General features: G+C 48.9%; 1 protein-coding gene across 1 annotated transcript in view; it reads left to right on the top strand.

Annotated features, from left to right (window-relative positions):
- Positions 1 to 6,183: 6,183 nt before the first annotated feature.
- Positions 6,184 to 24,967, top strand: part of FAT2 (FAT atypical cadherin 2) — a 48,356-nt gene continuing 29,572 nt past the window's right edge. Inside the window, exons 1-3 of the mRNA XM_085236721.1 lie at positions 6,184 to 6,457; positions 16,698 to 19,983; positions 20,401 to 20,715. Of these exons, the coding sequence (XP_085092847.1) occupies positions 16,719 to 19,983; positions 20,401 to 20,715 (3,580 nt within the window). The 5' untranslated portion in view covers positions 6,184 to 6,457; positions 16,698 to 16,718. The remainder of the gene's footprint in view (positions 6,458 to 16,697; positions 19,984 to 20,400; positions 20,716 to 24,967) is intronic.

The raw sequence follows: 24,967 nt of genomic DNA on the forward strand, positions 1-24,967 counted from the left end.
TGATGTTCTTCACGCACTTCTGCAGAGCAGTTTACCAACTTTTTGCCCGTGGGACCACAGTTTTGTAAACTCAGATGGAAGGTAATGACGCCCACAGAGAAACAGCTTCATTGCTGGGAGAGAAATGTCTCCCCTCTCCTTTGATAACCTGTGAGAAATTGGTGGGAGTTTGGGTAGAAGGTTTGTTCACTATTAGAAATTTATGGAGATTTGGGCTACTAGTACCATGCCTGTGGGTGGCCATCACCCTTCACAACATGGCCGAGACCCTACTTTCATCTCTAGCAACACCAGTCGTGGTGGGTAGGTTGCAAAGCCTACAGTGACTGTGGCCAAAAATAACAGTCAATAAAGCCAGTGACCTTTGCTTGATTGTCCAGTTCAGCTATAGCAAACACTTTTCCCCCCAGGCTGCTGCACAAGATCCTTCAGAAATGAGGGAAATTGCTCCCACAGCGTCCCTGGGAAATCTCAGGGACACACCATCCATCAATACCAGCAAAATATTTTGCAGTGTGAGACAATAGCAACATCTCCTGCTACACTGGTACAAGCCCAGACACTGTGCTCTGGCTTCCTGTAAACAAGAGCTGTTTAGCTCTAAATTTTTCTTTTGGCTCAGTCTCCCCTGGTTCAGTGAGGATGGTATCAAGATAATCATCACCCAGATCGTATTCCTGGTACGAGGCTCCGTTGCACAATGGCACCTCTTCATGATGTCCTTGGAGCAAGGCTTGCTATCTGCAGGTGTGACTGGGCATCAGGTCTCAGCAGCAAGCTGAAGGAGAAGCGGGACACAGTGTGGCTTGAAACAGGAGCAGGGAATCTGGGGCTGAGATGTCTCTAACGTTTCTAATGAAGACAGACAGATATGCCATGGGAGAAGGGGTTTTAGACAATGGGCTGGAGTAGAACAGACTTTTCCCAAAGCTAGACGAAGGAGAGGAATGGCGCTTCCAAAATCAAAGAGTTGGTGGTCCTATATTTTGACATGCAGACCAAAACAAACAAAAGCTATTTCACTGCAAGAAAATTGAACTCTATTTTGAAAGAGTTTTCTGGTTGAGTAATGGGGACATCGGGGTGAAACGAGAATGGGTAGTGCCTGCTCTGCCCATCCTGGTCTCCTGGTGCCTGTGTAATCCCTGACATACGACCCAACGCACTGGACTGTAGAAGTTAAACAGCCACTCTAAGTTGCTTGTTTAGGGTCAGTGAGGAGTGAGAGGCATCTCCTTGAACAGCCCATTCACCCTGGATGGACACCTGGACTCATGGACTTGTAGTTTAAACTCTCATCACTTCTTTACCCTCCACATAATTTTAGTTCTCTGTCTTTTTTCCCCACTACCTCCTAAAGACCCAATCATTTCCCATCTTCTCCTCTCCCTTCTCTTTCACTGCTATCCTCCCCAAGCTCGCTCTTCTGCACAAACCCCAAATGGAAGCTAGGATGACGAAGTTCCTCAGAGACACCTGCAGCAGGATTTCTCATCCCCAGTTTGTTCTGATTAAACCACCCTTTTGGTCCAGTGGTAGATCTGTTGGAAGTCCCTTCCCCATGTCTTGCAGGGCCATGGTGGACTGACGGCCACCCTGCAGGGACCACAGGCACACACCGTGCCAGATTCAGTCACTGCCACTGCCGCCAACGATGAGCTCAGCCATCCGGCACACAGTGCAGGCTGACTGGCTCAGGGTGAGATAATGCTGCTCAGTGCAGACGGATGGAGTGGGAGGAGGGAGGAACGCTGATCACTAGCTCATCCTGTGACGAGAGCTGTGATCTGGCCCTTGCCATCCCAGAAAGACCGTGAATGGATATGGGGTTCCACTTGGCCCATACGATGAAAGTAGGACTGCAACACACTCTGGTGCTCCCTGCCAGAAGGTCTTCACCTCTTTCTCCTGGGGTCTTGCACAGCATCTCACCCCATCCCATCAGGGTCCCATCTGTTTGTAGAATGATGACATCCCCTCCATGGGCTGGCATCCCAGCCTTCTGTTGTGCTGAACTCCTGACTTTGTCTTGGTGCCAGATGGCTTTAGAGGCAGATGACTTCATCCTTTTTAAAGGGGCAATGGATCTGTCAGCAGCACCTGTAGGAATCAGTGCGTGTCGTCCTTGATGGCGAAGTCAACAACGGGAGCATAGCACAGCAGTGGCTACGACCCCACAGAAGACTTGAAGAAACCTGAACTCCAGTCCAAGATCAACACCAACCTAATGACCCTCATCCTCGACAACCTGTTGGGTTTGTACTGTCCCTCATGATGGCTCTGTGCAATCGTATGGAGAACAGGGGACCAACTGCAGCATAAATTCTGTGGCAATGCACTGCTGTGCACGTAAGGGCAGGGACTGATCAGCATTCAGCCTCAAAAATAGAAAATGTGTCACCTGCGCTGGATGCTAAGGAGACCAAGTGTGGTTGATCAACACTGTTCATATTTGCATTGCACCAACTTCTATCCCCAAAACAACATACGATGGGTTTGATCCAACCACCCATCAATGGGCTCCTCTCAGACCTCAGGTCAGCATAACCTAGACATGCTCTAAGAAAATTCCATCTGAAATTCGTATCAGCCAAAAAAGCAGAGTCTCATAGTGAGAACCACGTTTGTGGCACAGAGCCTCTGGGTACCACTCAGAGGAGCAGCTACAAAGAGAGCGAAGCATCTACACCATGCTTCATGTAAGGCTCCACCAAGCACACCTGCAGAGTTCAATGTTGGGACCCAGAGACACCCAACTAAGCAAAACCAGGCCAAGAGAAAAGTGAGTTTTAATCAACTCCCTCTCTTTAGTTGACTTTCAGTCAGGAAAATGGACATCTATGTCCTTAAAATCTTCCCTATGTGATGGAGAAGGACTGCCAGTAAGAAACCTCTGGGTTTGCAGCTGCAAGGGATCCATCCTGGCACCTGGGAGCAGCTCCCTGAGGGTGACGGTCGGTGCTGGTCAGTGAGGTTTCGGTGCACACACAAACACAGGCAGCCGATTCCTGCACAACTCTGGATCCTCCCCACCCACAAGCTCCCGCTTGTTGGGGAAAAGGCTGCTGTTGTTCCAGGCAGATAATCGCCCCTTCCCTAGCAAGTCCCTGCACGCTCCCCTGCAAACAAACCCACAGAGCATTTCAGCAGATACCGAGGCTTAAAGGCCAGACCCGTAGACTGGATCTCCTTCTGGAAAGGGGAAACAAAAGGCGTTTGTCCCTGCAGGAAACAGCTCACCTCAGGCCCTCCAATCCTGGCACACGGTGAGAGGACATTTGGTGTAGATTTAGAGGTGGCCTGAACAAATCAGACACTATGGAAGGGCAATGGGAGCTGGGTCCATCTAGAAAGCACCTTGCATGATAAAGGGATTTTACCCTCAAGTCTGTTTCTGAGGGCATGAGGGTCTGGAGAAGCACTGCAGTGCCACATCTCAATGGCACTCTCAATGGACGTGACCCCACGTCCAAAGACGCCACATGGAGGACAGCACACATTTAGGAGGTGGCAGGTCTAATCACTTGGGCACCCAGTAGGCATAGCCATTGGCAGCAAGGACCCCGTAAGTGTTTTTTTGTTGGTCCAGAGAGGCCCGTGGTGATTTCCCTTACCCAGCCCCAACATGCCGCTTATCTGCACAATGCCTCGCGTGCATATAACCTGCAGCTGAACGTCTTGGTGCTATCAGCTGAAGATCTTGGGAGGAACCAGGAAACAAAATCTCTTGCTGTGATTAGAGGGAGAGGAGCACCTCGACAGTGAGGTGGCAGAGCCAGACATTCCCCATGCCTGTGGCACCCACCAAGTCAAGCTCCCAGTTGAGAGCCGTTGCAAGGTGAGATGTTGACACCACTTATGGGCTTTTGTTGGCTTGTTTGATTTACTGTCCGAGCAGCGTGAAGCAGTACTCAGGGCAAAGCCAGGCACCATGCATAGCTCCATCTTTCTGCCTTCTTTCCTCATGGCACAAGTCCTTCTTCAGGTCAGGATTTGCATCCCCAAAATGCAATCTATTTTTTTTTTCCAACTGTACTTGAGATCATATCTTTCGATGTTTCTCCACTCTGTAACCAGGGAGCACTTCTCTGAGGAGGGGAACCAAGTTCCCTGCAGCCCTCCGCAGCAAGCAAGGCTCTTAGCAGGGCTCTGCCCCTGCTGTGGAAAGGAAAACCTGGTGCTCGCAGTCTGCTGGCCATGAGTTGGAGTTGCCAGTGTCTTTTGCATTCTGGCAACTGGGCATTTGTGGGTATTTTGTAAGGGGCCAGTCTCAAAGACACCCTAGACTTCTTCCCAACCACTCTTCAGGTTCTGCCTGATACGTGGCTCTTCCATAAGCACCAGCATCTTTGATCAACATTACTGCAGTGAAGAAAAGGGGCTGAGAGAGGGCTTCTGTCACCACTTGTAAAAGCAAAGAGTGCAAAAAGGACATCTGTCTTGTGGGTGGCACAATAACCTCCTGCCTCACTGAAAAACAGCACTGCATCCTTCCCAGCTGATAGCTCCCAACTTGCTTCACAAGATGAGGCCGAGGCCCCCAGCTCTGTGGTCTCTGGAGTGACCTGTGGACCCAGATGCAGGAGAAAGGAGTGGTGCACATGGTCAGTTGTGAAAGGCTCCAAATACAAGCAACCCTTGCAGCAATCAGCTGATGCCCTGAAGCTGGAGGTTTGCTCATTTGTACCTTGGTGTGTCTAAATATAATACACCCATTGTTCTGAGCCCTGTCTCAGCCCCATTGGAATCTACCCACCAATACCAGATTTTCTTGCCTTCCATGGCTGCAAGATGCAGCCACGTGGAGGAACTTTTCCTTTCACTCTTCTGAAATGCACCACCCACCATTGGCTACCCATTGTCATGAAGAGCTGACTGGCATTTTCAAGCTACTATTAAATCTGCTATCACTTTCATAATCCTCACAGCTTCTTCGAGTTCCCTGCAAGTCATCTGACTACACCAGCTAGAAAAATGGAGAAGCTGAGTGTGTCTTCTCATTCGTCCCAAACTGCTTCTGGAAGGGCACGATCAGCTTGGAACCCAAATAATTTTCCAAGTGGAGTTAAAGTACAGTAAGGAGAGCACCCAGCAGGAGCTTGTAGCACAGGATGAGGAGCAAGAAGCTGTCAGATCAGTTCCCAACCAAGGCAATCCCTATCTACACTTCGGGGAGATACTTCCTCTCTGATTCTTGGTCCAAATTATTCACTAGATTGAAGATTCTAAAGAATTTTGGTCATCTTAAAGCTGCTTTTTCTGCAATTTCACCAGATTTTTCTGACTCACCTTCACTGCCAACCCGAAGTATCCAAAATCATGGGTCCTCCATTCTTGTGTTTTAGGATTTGGATCATGAAATCATATGGATTTTCCCATGCTTTTGTGTCCTGTGATTTAATCCACCAATGTCTAGGTTGAGACAAGTCCCAGTCAAAGCCATGCCTGTGGGAGAGGATCCATGGCCTGCTGACTGGGGACATCTTTTCAAAACCCATCGCTATCTAAAGAGGACAAATCAGTATTTTCTGAGGGTTGATGGGGAGGAAAGGAAAAGGAAAAGGGGAAGGGGAAAGGGGAGAGGGGAAAAGGAAAAGGGAAAGGAAAGGGATGGGACCGAGGTCTGAAGCTGCCCGTGCTCCAGTTGACATGCCAGAAAACTGGGCTGGGATACAACAGCCCCATCTCTGCTTCTGCTCTCCCTGCACTGCCGTCTCCCTGCTGCCTCCCTCTCTCTCTCTGCCTCCTGCCGTTTCAGGACAAGGACCACCTTTCCATCCCCGCTGAGCACCCGGGGGCTTTTTGGCAGCAGCTGGGCTTTCTGGGGGCTCCCCCAACACAAACAACAACAACATTCAAAGTGCCTCTCCGCACGCAGCTGCTCCGAGGACAGGTTCAGGTTTCCCCCACCCCCTTCTCCCCATCCCTCCTCGCAACACCCACCTGGCAGCTAGTTAAAAACACTCTTTGGGCTTTTCAGGTGTGTTGGAGGGAGTTACCTGACATATTTCCCCCAACCCCCCCTTGCGCTAGGTCCTTGATTTCATGGCGATGGGATAAACTAAGAGTAGAAAGCTCTGCAATTACTTGGCTCTAAGATTTGGGTGCTTGCCCAGCTCTGACACGCACACACGCACACACACACAAGTTCACTCCACAGCGAGGGCGCGAGCGATGCCTCTCCTCTCCCTCCTCCTCCAGCCCGTCACAGAAGGGCTGGCTCTCCAGCCAGGCAGTTCCACCTCCTCCAACTTTCTCCCTCGCTGCTCCCAACCTGTGCTGCCAGAGTTTCAATCAGAAAAATCCCATCTTGCAGGAATTTCTTCCAGCCCTCTTCTCTGCTCTGTGAGCGCCATGGACCCCTGGCAGCCGGCGGGGTGCTGCTGCGGGAGGGGGATTTCGGCAGCAAGGGCAGAGAGGCTGTAAACTTCAGGAGAGATCTCTCCTGTTGCAACAGGTAAGGCACGCCGTTGTGGGAAGTCGAAATGACTCAGGGATGGAGGAGGGCATGGAGGATGGAGAGATTTAGCCGTGAAACTGTTTTTGCATGTAAGTAAGTTTGCCTGGAAATTGCTCCATCCTAAGAATCAGGCTTTGGGATGGAAAGGGATTGCTTTTCATCTGGCAGCTGTAGCATGGGGAGTTACGGGCAGAGCCAGGAAATCTTCAGGTGTGTTTGCTCGAGTTTGCACCTGGGCTTATGTGGGAGACCTGGGCAGGTGGGCTGTGAGCAGAGAGTGAAAACCTCATCACCAAGCAAAGGGTGAAGGAGAGCTGAGCACAGAAGTGCCCAGGTGTGTGCATGGGGCAGGGCTCCTGCAGGAGCAGAGGGATGAGTTCTGCAGAAGCGTGATGGCGCCCGGCTGTGGGCACGGCTCTTGTCTGCACACAGCCTCACCTGCTGGGGAGCTCCTCCTGCCCTGTGCTCCCCTCTGAGCCAGCTCACACCAGGAGGATCCTGGAGGATCCCCGGGGAAGGACGCAGTGCTGGTGTTTCCCAGGTCAGCCCCGGTCCCCCACAGCAAGCAGCAGAGCTGGGAGGTGAAATGAAAGCCTCACGCACCCCAGGCTCTACGCCAGCCTCACCTGGGAGCGTGCATGTTGGTATGGCATTTTGCATCACAACAACTTTGTTCGCCATCAGCGATGGCAAACCAAGCTGAACCTCCCTACTATCCCAACTCCAGGCTCACAGGAATTATGTCCAGTGTATGTATGCAGTGTTGAGAAAAGAGTTGAAAAGGGAGGGAGAGCTGGGAGCTTAAGGCAAACCAGGTCCTTCCAAAGGGCACTTACTGGGGAATCACCCCCCTGCAGGAGTTAGAGGTAGACTCGGTGGAGCACTGTGCTGATGAGGGGCAAAGATCAGTGGTCACGATATAACGCCAGATAAAACTCTCTTTAAAAAGTAGGAGCAACCACAAAGTGTGCAGGGGGCAGCAGGGCTGCAGGGCTCAGAGAGTGCCCAGGTCAGCAGGTTGGCGTGCGCTGGATGGAGCCCGCTGCCCTTCCATCCATGCCCATGGGACATGGCAGGAACTGTTGCAGCACCACGGAGCTGGGAGGTTATCGGAGCCTCTGGGCGGAAAGCAAACAGGCTGTGGGGCTGCTGGGGAAGGCTGGGCTGTCGCGGTATTCAGGGAGGCAAAAAAACACCAGGCTTTGTACGGTGCACCCTTATCTCTTCCTAATGTGCAGCACACCTCTCCTTATCTGGGTCAGTTCAGGGACATCCGCCTGTCTGATAAGTGCTGGGGTTCCTCAGCTTCTATAACCCAGCCCCAGGCTCAGCCCCTGCCCCGAACACCGCAGGCACGAGCGGGATCTGCCCTCCCTGAGCCCTTTCCCCACTCCAGCCCTACTCCATGAGCACGTTTCAAACTCAAACACTTGCAGGAACCAGCGCGTCTCCTGGCCCTCCAAACAAACATCATTCTTAGCAAAGGGAGAGTTCAAAGGAGGCATAACACCTGGAATCAAACATCTGTTAGAAACTAATGTGCTTTGCATCCTACGCTCCTGCCAACTGCTTCCAGGCAAGTGCTGGAGGATCGTTCCAGCCACCTCCATGCTGCAGAAATGGCATTCCCTGCTCACTGCACCTCGCTTTGTTTTTTGCCACGTGTGAAGTAAGCAGCTCAACCCGGAGCAGTGGGTTCACTTCTGTATCATGCACAAGTGTAAGAGGATTAAATACCCTCCGCTATTTTTTTTTCACTGGGTTGGCAACACTGGAGCTCCATTGTCTATTAGTGAGGTGATCTGCTGAGCAAGTGATTTTTTCCCTCAACCACAGTTTTTCCTTGGCAATGGAGCAGGTACTGCTTTATGAGCAAAGAAACTTCATTTCCTAATTCTTGGAAGAGGGAGCTCCAGGGAGGGGCAAGCTGCAAGGGCTGCTTGGGAGGGTTGTAGCTCAGAAATGAACAAGGATTGAAACAAATCAAGCAATGTAGTTTTTTTCTTCCACATAGAGTCCATAATTAAATCTGGGGGCATATTGCCACAGGTATCGCAGAGGTCAAAAGTATAGTTGGCTTCAGACAATGTTTTGATCCATTTGAGGTGACAGAATCATAGATAGGTTGGGTTGGAAGGGACCTCAGAGACCATCAGTTCCAAGCCCTCTGCCATGGACTGGCTGCCCCCCATCAGATCAGGCTGCTCAGGGCCCATCCAACGTGGTTTGGGGCAACACCTTCAGGGATGGGACAATGCCTCCAGAGATGGGTAGTTCCAGTGGACTCTGTTCAACACAAGAGCCCAAGGACAACGGCTGCTCCAGTGGTGCTCTTGCACTGGGGCTAGAAAGCAGAAAGACCACATTGCACATGCCTTGTATCTCAGGCTCCTCCACTACAACATCAAAACTGGCGTTGTTTGGGGGGAGAAATTAGAGAGAGATGGCCAAGCACAGCTGTTTGGCCATTGCTGTGTTATAGGGCTATTTTGGACCTCAGGTTGATGCTGTGACTCAGGCAGCCTGTGCACTATGAATAGGTGCTTGGGATGGCTCAGGCTACCCAGGACCAGCACTGTGCAGGTGGCACCAGGTGCTGGTGTCACAGTCCCATTGTGTCAGTGCAGGGCTCAGCAGAGGTGCTGCGATGACGAGGTCTTTCAGAAATGTGTTTCTGACACACAGTCTGGAGCAGTGAGAGCTGACAAGGACATGCTGTGACAATGAGAACAAACATGCCTGTCTAGGGGTTAATCTTTCCTCTGCTGAGAGCCCAAGCTCCCTGGGCCAGGGGTAGACTTTGAATGGGTTTTATTGGTTTGGGAGGATCTTGCTGCATTCAGTATATGTCTGCTGCAGGGAAATTCTGTGGCACAGCCATCAGCATCATTTTACAAAGATCATGCCCTGATCGGCTCATTCATTCTGTTCTCTGTGTCCTTATGCTGCCTCTGAAAACACAAGAAAAGGAGCAGCGCAAGGCAGACAGATGGCAGTGGAGCTGAGGATGCTGCAGGCAGAGCTGAAAGCTGCTCCCCCTGCTCTCCTCCAGGCACCAGAAGGGAAGAAGCAGCAGGGCGCTGGGCATGGGAAGGAGCAGATCTCTGTATCAGAGCAGGGTTGGTCTGCAAGTGCTTGAGAATTGCCCGGGAGGAGAGAAGGAGGGGTGGTGGCCACGGCTGTGCCACAGGGCAGAGTGGTGCAGCCTCTCTGAGCACCAGGCTCCTGACATGAGCCATGTGGGCACATGGTCCTCACCTGGCTCTTGGTGCCAAGATGCTCTGATTCCTTCCCAACACATTTCACTGACCATTGGAGAATGAGGAAGAGTGGAAAGGGCATTGGAGGACTGCTGGCATTCAGGTGACACAACCTGTGTCCTTGGCAGGCTGTGTGAGGTGTCCCAGGGTCAAACAGCTCAGGGTTGGACCTCTCAAACATGGGCTGAGGGGAGTGCTGAGCCCAATCCGGACCCATATCTCCCGTGGGTCAGATTGGAGCTGTGTGCTGGGATCCTAGAAAGGATCTCACAGGCTTTGTAGCACCTAAATAAACAGCTGTTTTGTGAGCAGCAGAATTCATGAAGCTTGGTTGCCTGGGGCACTCACTCTTGTGTGGATTCTCTGATGTCTAATAATGGGGTTGGGCTCACATTAGAGCCTTTTCTTCCAGCTGGGAGTCCTAATTTGGATTTCTCTCCTCTCTCCTGCTGATTTTCACAAGCTTGTGCAAACCCAACTCCTTTCAAATCTTTACCTATCTGTTAACTTTGGCTGAAGCTGGCCAGTGGATCTAGAAAGTGGCAGGGAGAACCGATGATGTGGTCTCCCATGGCCGCTTACCTCAGCACTCTGAAGGCAAGAGAATGATTATCAGAGCAAGATGATTTGCATCCCAAGCACGAAGAAAATGTGAAAGATTCAGTATGGGTTTTGTCAGGAGTAGGCAATCAAAAGTGAGACCAGCATCCCTGGTGGCTCTCAACCTGTGCTGATGGTCACGGCACATCTGCTGGGGCAACTCATTGGCAGCGAGCGAAGTGCATGGTTAACAGCCTCCATGGGAACTGAATCCCTGAGAGCAGCACAGTCCCGGCTCCAGAGGGGTCAGGGCATGCTCACGTGAGTGCCTGGCAGGATGCGGCTGCCTCGTGTGCCAACATGCCTGGGCTGTGCTCCCTGCTCAGCAGCTCCGTCCCACCTCCCAGCCATTGCATCACAGCAATGGGCAGCAGACCTCATCAGAGCCACCAGTGGGATCTGTTGTACTCTCCTCGTTGCATGGCTGTTCCTGGGCAAGGAGTCACCACTCAGCACCTTCCTGGCTGTCCGTGCACTGACAGTTTCTGGGCTGTGGGTAGGGTTTACCCCTACTGCAAATATCTGGTGTGGACAGGGAACCACCAGTGATCAAGGAGTGTAAAAGAAGGGGATTAGGATTAATGCATAAGGATGCTTCCCCACATGCCCATGGCACAAGCTAGTCAACCTCCTCAGTGTCACACATTCTGTGGGACAGCAGCCAGTAGAAAAGCAATGCCAGTCCTTACCAAGGGCTGGGTGGTCGAGATGCTCAGCATGAGGACACACATCAAGGTGTGAGTCAAGGGAGCTCAGCTCCAACCCCAGGGACAAGAATGACTGGGGGCACTGCCTGTGGCTGGAGAATATTGACAGGGAGCCACAGGGACCACAGATCAGCATGGCAAGGAGACAGGAAAGGAGCTGCCTCGGGATGTATGGACTTTTCCTCTGGACCCAGCATCTGAGGTGCCAGCAGCCACAGGGTTGCTGTCAGCTGTGATCCATGACTCCAACCAAGAACCCCATTCAGAAATGAGCACCTCCAGGGCTCCCAGTCAGTTACAGCAGTCCCAGGCAGTGTCTCCATGTGTCCTGCTCTCAGGAGGGTGCAAGGTTCCCGCGTCCCTTAGTCCTCCTCCAGGAATCCCAGACCCTCACTGAGGGCTGTACACCCCTGAAGCTGTGTGATTAACTCTTGCTCTGGAGCGATGTTGCAATGCCAAGGCAGATAAAGATCACTGACCCTTATAACTCTGAGGGAAGCTCAAGCCTGTTCAAGTCCTGTGCCTAACAGATGAGCTCCTGGAGGCTTACAGCAATGACAGAGAAATCTCAGCTATATGACATGTCAAAGCCAGGCATTACCTGGCTTGGTGCTGACAGCACTACAAAATCAGGTTCTCCCTGGGTTCCTCACAGAGCACTGGCTGAAAATCACACATTGCTCATGGAAAAGGGACAGGAGAAAGCCTCTGTCTCCATAGCTAGCTGTTGCCTTGTTCATGGACGGAAGATGGCTTGGAGCTGAAGACATGTGGGACCTGAAATGCAGCAGGAAGAGCGGGAGGACACAGCCAAAGCCACGAGGATGAAACAGTGGGTGAGATATTTGAGGTGGAAGGGGTGGAAGTGGCTGGCTTGAGGAGGAGGAAGTCCATAGAACCAGCCTGGATCTGAGCATCCCATCAAGGTTGACCAATATTTGGTGTCTGGAGCTTGGGAAGGTGAGATGGGGAAGGAATGGCCTGGCTGCACCCCAGTGAAATCTGCAAGTCCAGGAAAAAGTTCTGCCCATGTGAGCATCATCCCTGAGCATGCTGCTGCAGAACTGTCCCGCCAGTGGCAGGCCTTCCAAAGTCATCCACAGGTGCTGGAAAACCCTGAGATACACTGAGGAAAGGAGCACTGTAACTTCAGGGCCAGTATTCCTTAGTTTTCTGTCCCTGTGTAGTACCTCCAGGATGCATTTCTTCTGCATCACTGCAAAACCAACCTCTGCACAACCAAATCAGGAGAGCTAAGCACAGTGCCTGCCACTAGTCCAGACTCAACCTCCCACTGAGAGAAATGCAGCCGAGAACATGGGAACAGCTCCATGCCATGACTTAGCAAGGGATGAGCTTGTTTATTTTGCAAAGTCCAAGAGAAACAGTTCAAAAAAAACCAGTCTCGCCCCAGAATGCAAACCCCATGGGTCTGGCTTTGTTACTGACCTGGGGAAGCTCACCAAAACTGCAAGGCACCGAATGCAGGAGGACCCAATCCCAGCAACATTGCTGCAGTGAAAAAATGGCAAGCATTAGCCAAGCACCAGTCCAAGTGCAATGTGTACATGGATTATTTTGATGCTAGGAATCAGAACATCTCATGGACATGGATCACCACCCATACAACAAGCAGGTTTTACAACTTCCAACATAGAAACCCCGTCGACTGCTTTCTGATTGACCCTTCTCAGAAGTCAGCCATAATTCAGACTGCTCTGACCACTGATGAACCCCATCTGCTCCATTACCCTTCAGTCCAGGAGAAGACAGTCACCCAACTCCTAAAATCATAGGGCCACATTGCAAAAGCCTTCTAAGATCATCAAATCCAACAATCCACCTAACACAAGTCCGCTGCCTCTTCTCTTTCCCAAAGCCTCATGCCCACTACCCTACAGGACATGCTTCCTCTGCTCTCCACTTCTATTACTCTGTGACCACTAAATTCCACACCCAGATCTGGACTGCCCCAGCATTGTCTATTTGAGCAATCTTCCTTCTCCCTCTGCTCCTAGTGCTGGCAGCCTCCAAGGCATTGGTGTGCTCAGGGTTGGTTTTGATGGGTATTTATTCCATGTGAGAGGTTGTTTCTTATAACGAAGAAAGGAAGAAATTGAGAGAAAAAAAATGATGATTTTTCTTTACTCTTCTGATCCCAAAACTTTTGGCCAAGCTCTGACTGCAGCCAGCAAGGGGAATGCTGCTCTTCGTGCGTTTGGCTTGGTTTGTGTTTGAGGTTTTGCTTGTTTTCAAATGTTCCTCTTGAAGGGGATCAGAAGGTGGGGCTGGGGCCACACCTGCCTGCTGGCAGGCTGCAGCACTGGTCTGCAGCATGGCCAAACCCCATCGCAGCCCCCAGGGTTCTCCAGGGTCCATTTCCCACCACCATCCACTCGCCCTGGTTGGTGGGGCCAGGCTCTGCCCCGAGCCCCCCACAGCGCCCGTCCCCCGACCGCCCCACACACACACTTTGAACCTCAACGCTGTGTTTGTTCCTTTGTTTCAAACCAACAGATTTGGGCATGTCTCTGACAGAGGATTACAATTTGGATGTTAAATTTAGACGCGTGCTTAGGCTGCGATCAGAGATACAGCGCGTGTTTACTGGCTCTGTGGGTACTTTACATCTACAGGGCTGAGGTCGAAGCCCCTCGAGGCTCTCAGATCGTCGCCTGGTGATTAGGAGGAGGCTGAATCACCACCACTGCTATCTCCCCCAGTCAGAGCATGCCCTCCCTGCCTGGCTCCATTCCAGTGAGGGGCTTTCTCCAGCGTTCAGCTCCAGGAGGACGTCTGTGCCCAAGGGAGCTGGGTGAGAGAGAAGCAAGGATCTCTCATTCCTGGGCAAGAAGCAAGAGTGGAAACATGCCATCCCTTGAGATAATGGTTGGGGGATGAGGGAGGATATTTTAGCTTGTTTTACCCGGTTTTGATGCCTGCAAACTCAAATTCAGAGTTTTCTCTTGTAATATCATGATACATAGACAAATTAAAGGCAATTGGTACAACACTCCTGTCAGAGGGCTTCCTAGCAATAGTTCTAAAATCTCGTGAGCTTGACAGATAAGACCTTTGATGCTGTCAGCCATGCCATGAAAAATAAGTAGTTTTCTATATTTTTCTAATAAATCCCACAGGTCTTTTTTCTTCTTTCCTCTTTGCTCCCACCACCAAGATGATCTATACACCAGCAGCTCACTCTCATAGAACTGTTAAGATTGGAAAAGACCACTACGATCATCTAGTCCAACCATCCACCTACCACCATGCCTACCAAACCATGTCCCTCAGTGCCACGAAGATGTCCTTGTAATCTCCAGGTCCAAATGAATATGAAGCTGGTAAAGCTGAAGGTTGATATATGGGAAAGGAGAAGAGGATTTGCAATGTCGTCTCTGTCTGTTAAGAGGCAGTGGGCAGGGAAAAGATGCTAGAGAAGCACTGATTTAATGACCACACAGCTTTCTGAGCCTAGAAAGAAAGTCTAATGGCTGAGATTGTATTCCAGGTAGAGCTGGCGAAATGACACATGAGGTGGAGGTGTTGACAGGGGGCATGCTTTGGGCATGGGTCCTGCATTGGAGAAAAAATACTAAACATCAAGAGCTGATAGTGCTGCCTGCTAGAAAAGTCTCCCTAAAGTCTGGCTGTGCCTTTCACTTTTTCAGATTATTTCCAGAGGAAGCAAGGCTTCTGCCTCACGCCCTGTCTGTGTTGTTGCTCTCCATCCCCCATAATAAGAGCTGAAGCCATTGATTGCCTTCAGCCCAGCTTGTAATTGAGAGCAAAGCTCTCAGAAACATGAAGTCATAACTGGTTTTGCAAAACAATCAACTGGACGGAGGTGTATAACCCTGCTAATGTCCCCACAGAGGAAAAACACCAACACGAGCTGAGACCATCTTAGATGTCAGGAAGTCTACAGGCAGCAGTCAGGTTCAGGATATCCCAGGAGAGTTTCAGAAGAGTGTTTGCATCTTGTTAAGTGCCAGAAAACCCACTCCCTGCTCAAGGTTATCCTCCCTTATGGAATTGCTGGTGTTCAAGAAGGCATGTTCTCTAGCTCTGGCTCTTCTTGTGGTTGTGGAGTTCATAATGTCTCTGCCTTGTGGGTTCTCTGATGTCTTATAAGAGATGAGTTCACATTGCCATTTCAGTACAATTGAATTAAAAAGTCAATTAGCCCAGATACAAAACGATCGGCTTCATTAACTCTGTTGTTCATGAAACAACACTGTATTTTTGTTGCTGTTTTATTCTGCTGTCTTATTCTACTGAATTGTATGTGACTTTTCCTGCTTCCCAGTCCTAGCAGACACACGCGCACCCAGTATGCATGCATACATTTTATTTCCAGGTTCAGCAGTTGAAAATGTTGGAAGGAAGCAGCTCTAGGCAAGTCCCTACATGCTGCCAAACTCTTAGACGCTGCTAAGTAATGAGCAGATTGTTTCAGAACATAGTTTTCAGCTCCTTGGAAGGAACAACATGCTTTTTTGTATCCTTGTCCTTCATGATTTTCTTTCATTCACTGTGACTATGGTGTGTTTTCTAAAAGTGAAATGATGTTGCCATAAAAGAGTCTGAATTTTGTCACTTACAGAAAGTCTAAATTGCATTAACTTATTCTGATGTTTTCACTTCATACTGACTTGCTGCATTCAGTTTGAGGCCATTTCTCTCAGTGACCACAGCAGTGAGATTACTGGGTGATTGGCACATGCCTACCAAGGAAAAAGGGTTTCGAATGGAGCACCAAATATACAGCTTTGTGCTTATCAGCAGTTCATCTCAGTGAGAGAATGTGACACACGTTGCTAGTTAGGCTCCACTAATTTATTCCTAACATTCGAATTGACTTATAAACTGAACTAGTTCTGGCTTTTAAAGAGATGAGTCTTGAAAAAGTGTCTGGAAAAACAAGTCTTCCCTGTTTAAATTAGGAATGTGCCAAATGACTGGCAGGTACTTGATATGTAATTTAAATTTAAAAGAGGAAGAAACAGCTCTAGATAAAGATCTTCTGGGATATCTATGGGAAATATATGCACCTATATTTAGCTCATCTTTGGCTTCAACCCCTGCATGCACACACAGCAGCACACACCAAGCTTTTGAAAAGAGCAGGCCTTGATCCTTTAACAAGCCCTGCAAAGCTGCCTAATAAAGCTACATCCTTGTTAATCATGGGTGCACTCTCCAGTTCCTCTGTGACATCAAACTCATGTCTTTGATACACATATTTGCGGAGATAAATCGCAAAGCCACAGATTTTCACCAGTTGTTGGAGAAAGCAGTGGATGGTGGGTGGTCATGGGTGGCGGGAATCCTGAGCCTGGGGTTTTGCCTTGAGAAGGAGGAACCAGGGGAGTTACTCAACCAAGGGCAATGCGGTGAAAGCGTCTTTCTAGAGATCTGCCTTTTCAAGCAGCACAAGAGAGGGATCCCTGATACAGGTTGGATGGAATCCTGTGCAGCTTGACCTAGAGGCTGGCAACTCTGCCCATGGCAGGAGGGCTTGGAGCTCAATGATCCAAATGGGGTCCCCCCCACAACCTAAGCCATTCTATGATTCAGTGACTTTTCCTTTAGCACAATGGCTTTGATAAAAATGGTCCTCTTTCATACGTGCCAGAATTCATGATGCTCTTCCTTTAATCCCTACAGGACCTGAGGAGACACCACACCATGGAAATCATTACCAAGAGGAACTTCCTGAGTATTGCTGTTCTACTGGTGCAATGCACAATCCGTGATGCAAGCTGTGAGAAAGGCAACACTTCCCCTCTGCACTTCACCCACTTCTTCTACAATGCCACCATCTATGAGAACTCAGCTCCCAAGACTTATGTGGAGAGCTATGTCAAAATGGGTATTTACAAGACTGACCCCGAGTGGGACATCAGATACAGAATAGCTTCTGGAGATAGCAGTGGTCTCTTTAAAACGGAGGAGCACGTAATTGGGGATTTCTGCTTCTTGAGAATAAGAACTAGGAGCAGCAACACAGCACTTTTAAACCGAGAAGTCAAAGATAGTTATATGTTAATAATCAAGGCCACAGAGAACACCTTTGCCTATGAAGCCTGGGCCAAAGTTTTGATCCACATTCTTGACAGAAATGACTTGAAACCTCTCTTTTCACCCCCTTCATACAAAGTGTCCATCAGAGAAGACACTCCTCTGAAAACAGTGGTCAGCACACTCAGTGCCACGGATGCCGATGCTGGCCAGAACGCAGAGTTCTACTATGCCCTCAACACAAAGTCAGACCTGTTCACCATCCACCCCACCACGGGAGCAGTTGTGACCACTGGTAGGCTGAACAGCACCCATCGAGGCAGGCACCACCTGCAAGTTTTAGCTGTGGACAGAATGAGAAAGATCATGGAGGGGAATGGCTTTGGAAACCTGGCTAGTCTCATGATCCAAGTGGAGCCCTCGGCCAGGAAACCCCCCTCTATCTCCTCAGTGAAAGTGGCATTGCCTGACTCGGCCGAAGACCTTCTCTATGCAAGCCTGTCTGTAGAAAGTGGTGACTCAGAAGCAGGGATAGATTCAGTAGACTTTATAGATGGAGATCCAGGAAGGCATTTCGCAGTCACCAGATCCTACTTTGGAAGCACGGAGTTCATGATTGTGGCAATAAAAGAGATCGATTGGCTACTTCACCCTTTTGGTTTCAACCTCAGTCTACAAGCCAAGGACAAGAATAAACCACCACTTTTCTCTCCTGTTAGAGTTATACATATACCTCCTTCCAAGTATGTCTCTGCCAGATTTGAGAAAGAAGTCTACCGAGTCCAGCTCAGTGAATTTTCCCCACCTGGAAGCCAAGTTGCTATGGTGAAGATTACACCAATCCTTCCAAATCTTAAATACATCTTGAGACCTACTCCTGACAGCACAAATTTTAAAATCAATCCTCACACTGGATTGATTACTACTGTCAGAGCACTGGACTTCCACGAGCAATCTAATTTTCAACTTGAAGTTGCAACCACTAGCAGTCATACATCTGCAACTGTTGTCATTGACATCATTGACTGCAACAATCATGCTCCAAGTTTTAGTCAGTCTTCATATCGTGGGGCCTTTGATGAGAATGTCCCTCCTGGCACCAGTGTCTTAACAGTGAGAGCTACAGACGAAGATGAAGGAGACAATGGCTTTGTAACCTACACCATAGCCAACCAGAAATCAGTTCCCTTTGTCATTGACCCGTATTCTGGCGTAATTTCCACCTCCAAGTCAATGGATTATGAGTTGATGCAGAGATGGTATCACCTGCGAGTGTGGGCATCAGATTGGGGCTCACCCTTCCGCCATGAAACGGAGGTGTACGTTTCCCTCATGCTCAGCAATGTCAACGACAATGCTCCTGTGTTTGAGAAGGCAAGCTGCAGTGGCAGCATCCCACGGGACTTTCCTGTTGGGAATCCTGTGGCCACAGTCTCTGCAATCGACAGCGATGAGCTGCAGCGTATCAAGTACGAAATCAAGTCTGGCAATGAGTTACGGCATTTTGAACTGAATCCCATCTCTGGAGTAATATCTCTTAGAATATCTCTGAGAGATCTTCCTTCTGAACAGCCACTCTTCTACTCTTTGAAAATAACTGCAACAGATGGGGAGAACTATGCTTTGCCAACATCTGTAAATATCACTGTGGTCAGCCAAGGTCTCCCTGTTAAAATGCAGTGTGAGGAAACAGGAGTATTGAAACAACTGACAGAAACTATCATACACTCCATTGAGTCTCAGGCTCAAGGCCAAGGGCAGGATGATGAAACAACTCTAAATTTGCACCTTATAAACCATAATGCTCCAAAATTTGATGACAGCTTTCCACGATCTATTGATATCATAGAGAATGTTCCCATCAACTCAACTATTGCTGACCTTTCAGCTGTTGATCCTGATACTGGTTTTAATGGGAAATTGGTCTATGTGATATCAGATGGAAATGTTGACAGCTGCTTTACCATTGACCTGGAACTAGGTCTCCTTCAAGTCCTTTCTCCTTTAGATCATGAACGAACCAGTTTCTACATTCTTAACATTACTGTGTATGACCTTGGCACACCACAAAAATCATCGTGGAAACTCCTGGCTGTGAATGTCTTGGATACCAACGATAATACTCCTAGATTCCCACAAGGTGCCTACTGGGTAACGATACCTGAAAATGTGGCAACAGGGACAACAATAGCTCAGTTGAAAGCAGAAGACGCTGATACAGATGATAATGGGAGAGTAAAATATTCTCTCCTAACCCCCACTGACAAGTTTGCCATCAACGGTGTCACTGGAGAAGTGACAGTTACAGGTGCCCTGGATAGAGAATTGTGGCCTTGTTATGCACTGAAAATAAAAGCTAGAGACCAGCCCAAAACAGGCTACGAGCTGTTCTCTATTACAGATCTCACTGTGACTCTGGAGGACGTAAATGACAATGACCCGCACTGCCTCCCAGCCCTGAACAGTGTGAAAGTCCCAGAGGACCTGCCTGTAGGAACCGTCCTCCTCTTTTTGGAGGCTTTTGACCCCGATGCTGGCTCTGGGGGGGAGGTGAGGTACAGCCTTGTTAATGACGAGGAGATGATGTTTCACATAGACAAGCTGACTGGAGCACTGCGGTTAGAGAAGGAGCTGGACTATGAGAAGAAGGACTCTTACAATCTAACCGTGCAGGTCAGTGACAGTGGGAAGCCCGTCTCTCGCTCTTCCCTCTGCCACCTGGAAGTGAACGTCCTTGATGTCAATGAGAACCTGTACCCACCGCGCTTTGCCTCCTTTGTCTTCAAAGGCTGGGTGCAGGAGAACAGCCCTGAGGGCACATCCGTGATGATGGTCGCAGCAAAGGATATTGATAAGGGGAAAGATGGAGAGGTTCAGTATTTCCTCCGAGAGGGCACTGGCCTGTCTGTCTTCAGCATTGAGAAGGACACAGGTAATTATAGCTTTATTTAAATATTTACCTCAAAGGCTGAAACAACATGCTGAGTTTTGCCTTATTTTTTGACCCAGTGTGTTCAAATCCTCTGTTCTTCCGCAGGGATTTACAATGTGTATCCCTGTATATGGGGAGGAGCAAGCAGGGTTTGTCTCCTTTAAACAGCGTAAAATCCATGTCAACCCTCACCCCAACTCAAACTGCCCAGGCCTTCCCCTTCACATTTGTACCAAATTACCTCCAACACAAGCAAGCCCCTGTCTGCCACACAGTGTCACAGCATGCAAGGCTGGTGCCAGTGTTTATATCTCCATGAAATACAGTAAGCAGACCAGGAATACAGACTGGTGTAGCACTGAAGACAAAGTGGTCTGAGTTCCCCAGATCCCTCACAAGCACTCTCTTTCATTGTAGGCACCATCAGGACCATCGGACCACTTGATCGAGAAGGGACATCTCACTACTGGCTGACAGTGCTAGCTCTAGACCTGGGAACAGTTCCTCTGTCTTCTGCAACTGAAATTTACATTGAAGTCACCGATACCAATGACAACCCTCCTCAGATGTCCAGACCTGTTTATTATGCTTCTGTGATGGAGAATTCCCCACCAAACACATCTGTCCTTCAGCTCGATGCGTTAGACCCAGACTCTAGCTCAGAGGGAAAACTGACTTTTCACATCCTAACTGGAAATCCTCAAGAACTCTTCACCATTAACCTTGTGACAGGTAAGAGTGACCCAACTCAACTCTGGTTTTTGAGTCTTTCAAATGCCTAGAAGATGCTATGTGCTCAATAGAAACAGCCTACGCACCTTCCTTCTGTTGCAAAAGTCCATCTCCAAATACACTGTGTGGAGGCTGACCACTGAAATCCTCCACCTGGAGGCTGCTATTTGCAGCCAGATGGCTCTTAGAGTGGCACAAATGTGTTGTGTTCAAAGCCCTTCATAGAATCAAGGATTTTTTTTGTTGTTGTTCTTCCCCCTTATAAACAATCCGGCTATTGCACAGCCTGAGCCAGGAAGCACCTTACTGGAGGTGACTGTTTGCTCCTGAGAACCAGCAAGGCAGGATTAATAAAAATTAATCCCATTGCCTTTAAAAGTTCCACCCATCCCCCGGTACCATTAGCGCAGTCAGTGCAGCAAGCCTCTGCTGCCATCTTCCTAGACTGTATCTTTCATCTCAGGATTAATTACCAGATCTTTCAGAACCATCAAAAACCAGTTGATGTTTAGTGTAAACAGCTTCCTTAAACTATCCCAGAGCGCTGACATCGGGCCAGTCTGGCAGGGAAAGCTGCTCCGTGCCCTTCGCTCTATCAGCTCCTGGGAGGAGAGGGAAGGGAGGGCACAAAGCCTGGGTTTGGGAGAGGATTAATTGTATGACTTTGATCTCCTGTGGGTAATAAAAGCAGTTCACCTACTGCAGTGGGAGAGAAGCCTGCTCTCAAATGAGGAAGGAGCGGGATGTACAGTAAAAGGCTGAGGCAGTGACATTAGCTGATGGCTCACTCCAGTGTGAGCGCAGCCCTATGAAGCTGGACTCCAAGGTCACCGTGTTTTATGCTAAAACAATCAACACTGGCCAAATCCAAACATTTACTAATGAGGTACCTCACCTCTAAGCCAATCCTTTAATTCCCATCTTAGACAAAAAAAGCTCTTTCAGGTGTGAGTCATCTCCTATCCATCTCTCTCTACAGTCAGGTAATTTGCATGTGAAGAGTGATATGTTTGTCAATCCTGTAAGAAGCTCGTGAGATGATCTTATCTCCTGGCCAGTTGCTGGAGGTCTCTTCTTTAAACCCTGAGTGTGAGGTTGCTTGAAGGCCTGCTTCCAAGCCTGATGAGGATTCAGTTCTCCTTTCCTTACATGTGTGTTATCTGAAAGAACAAATGATTACCTGCAAACGTTGGCATAAACTGAGCAATATATATCCTCATGCTTACAGTATTGGAAGAGAAGTCATCTTCTACTGCTGCCAGGAAAAATATCACAGCTTGTCTGAATCTCTGAGCTGCAGGCAGTTTATTGGAAACCATGAGATATGTTCATTCATTTAGTTACGACACGTCTTCTGTTGTTCAAATGCAATAAATGCATACTTCCCTTATTATCTAGAGAAAATCATCATTAAAAGACCCAATCATGTTTCAGTTCTTGAGATGCCAGGGATCTACGTGATCCATCTTGCCAGCACTCAGGCACACAGGGGCCAGGGGTCAGCCCAGCAAGCCCCCATGGCCCCTAGGCAGGACTCTGCTGGTGGGAACCCCCTGGCAGAGGGAGAGGAGGAAACTTGTTCGCATTGTGTGCACTAACAGGAATTAGGGACCGCACTGACTCTTACAACAGGCATGTCTACACCCGGAATAACTCTGCAGAATAGCCGTGGACAATTACTGTGGGCATGGTGCCTCCCTACCACAAGTAACTTATTTCTGTTCCTAGAGCCAGCTTGTCCTGCATTTGGTTCAGTACCTCAAGACAGGAGTTGGCTGGCCAGTGGACACAGATCCAGCAAAGCCCCTTGACTTGTCCTCTTGAGGCCTTAGAAAGAGACAAGAGTGGCCATGACAACAATCCCTCAGCAGAGCTTGGCTCCTCCAGCAGCCTTGAACTACCACAGAAGAGCTCTAAGCTCTTCCAGCTCTCAAGAGGGTGGAGAAAAAAGAGGGAAAATAAATGAAAGGCTAATGAGAAGAGGGAATAAAACTGCACAGTGAGATGAAAGCTTTCTGCCATGGGCAATGGAATCTCTCCAGCCCAAGCTGGCAGCTGGTGCAGACCAGTATTTATGGGAGACAGATAGAGAGATAGAGAGATGGAGAGAGCGTTGGGTTTAGGGGATTCTTCTGCTAGAAGAGTTTTCAGCTTGTTTTGTGTTGAGTTGAAGTCGCTGATGCGAAGCAAGTTCCAGTCCAAGCAGGACTGAGAGGAACTAGGAGACTGTGGCAGGAAGAGTCAGGACAGAGCTATCCATCCTGCTGGAAGGCTGTCCCTCTGTCTTGGCCTATTCATCTCCAGCTCCTACCTACTCTGGTGATTCTCCTGTAGAGTCAGTGCCCACAGGCTTCCCATAGACACCAGATGTTCCATGCATGTCTCTGCATGGAAGAGCATCCAGACACAGCTCTTTGAGTCTGAGGGATGGTGACACTGCTGCTCCTTGGACAATGTGCCACAAGATGAGCATGGGACAGAACAGCGGGGGAGTTGGTAGGAGAGTGGAGAGGGTAAAGTGGAAACAACAATGGGACAAGAGAAAGAGAATTTCAGGGGAACAGCCTCTTCCCTTCTACAGCTCTTGCGAAAGCTCAATTGCTTGGAAACCTGATTCTGGCTATTTTAACTATTTTAGATTTTCCTCCCTGCAGCCAGGGTGGGGGGCTAGCAACATCCACCCCAGCCCTGCTCTTGCCAGCAGAAGTTATTACTCTTCTTTATTCCCTGACAACGACGCACTGTTAATTTTGCTGCTCCTGTTCCAACACGACCAGCCTTCCTCTCTCCCCTTTCAAGGCAGCGAGCGGGAGAATCACAGGCAAACTTTTCCCATTGCTGTGCGTAGATATGCTGCAAGGGCAGGACTTGGGTAAGTGACAGAAGGGATCACTTCTGGATGCTTAGGTGAACACTGAGCTCAGGTAGCTGGCCAAACGAAGTCAGGACCTTCAGCACTTTCATTCAGCCTCTAGAGGAAACCTTCAGTGCCACTTCTATGAGCCATCTCCACCTCAAATCCCATTGCACAGGCTGGCAGGTTTTCCAGAGGTGTAGGAAAGGCACGATAACACACACATGCACATGTACATAAAACACTCTCATTAAAAACTAAATGGGCAGTTTCCAATGTATGGAGTGGCAGAAGAAAGGGAGGAGCAATTTCCTCAGGAGATCAGAGCGTCTTCTACAGACATTCAGGACAACCATTAAGTCCCAGTTCATGTGCCATCACTACAATCCTTTTCTGGCTGTAAGAATCTCAGCTATGAGCTTGTTCCTTTCATTTTTATCATGAGGTCACAGAAGAATTTCAGGGTGTGGCCAGGCAGATCCAAATAATCTCTTTAGAGTGGTTTAAGTTACCTTCCAACAGCCGGCATGCAGCAACCAAGTGCACACAGAGTGTCTGTTGCAACTGAATTTTGCAATGAGGTAAACTGGAAGTATCCACAGTGTACTCATGGGTATTGGTTGTCTCTGTTATTAATATCCAGCATGCCCTGTGGACTTGTTAGACCAAAATTATAAATCATTCCATGAAGTTGCTGAGTTTCTGACTTTACTCCATGTCCTCTTCAGCCCATTGATAATGCAGAGCAGAGCATCAGAGATCTCAGTCAACAGCTGCTGCGATTCTCTGTTTTGACCCCCACTAAGAGAATATTTCCACGCATGCTGAGCATTTGGCTGTTGTCAGAGCCCTACAGCCTCTCACCAGTGAAGAAATCAAAAGCTCCTCAGCCAGTGTGCTCCCTGGCCACTGCTGAATCTCCTTCACCTGCTGAGATGTCAATAGGAGGATTAGGAAGGAAAAAAAATCCATGACATACATGTAACCAGTCTTCCAAATCATCTTGTCACAGTGCAAGAGTGTTGATTTATGATGGTAAAGGCATCAAATAAATGTTTAGTGCAGTGCCTGGTGCCAAATACAAGCAATCCAAGAGAACGAGTGGAAACAGTTAATAACAGCCTTGTTCCAAGCAGCTGCTCTGCACTCCTCCTTCAGCTGCCTGGTGTTTCCTGCAGCCATTGGAAATTTTCTCATGCCTAAACAGCAATATACCAAAGAGCCCCAATACAACTGAAAACAATGGTATTAATTAAAACTTGTTGGCTCTGGGTCAAAGAGTACTGTAAAGTAGTTGTGAAAATGGTCTAGAGTTTCAGTTCACCAAAGGCGAGGAATAAAGGTATATGGTAAGGACTATTCCCAAACAAGATATGGAAACTCAAACCTCAGCTCCAT

This window comes from Meleagris gallopavo, chromosome 15 (assembly GCF_905368555.1).
Source record: "Meleagris gallopavo chromosome 15, MGAL_WU_HG_1.1, whole genome shotgun sequence".
NCBI lineage: Eukaryota > Metazoa > Chordata > Aves > Galliformes > Phasianidae > Meleagris > Meleagris gallopavo.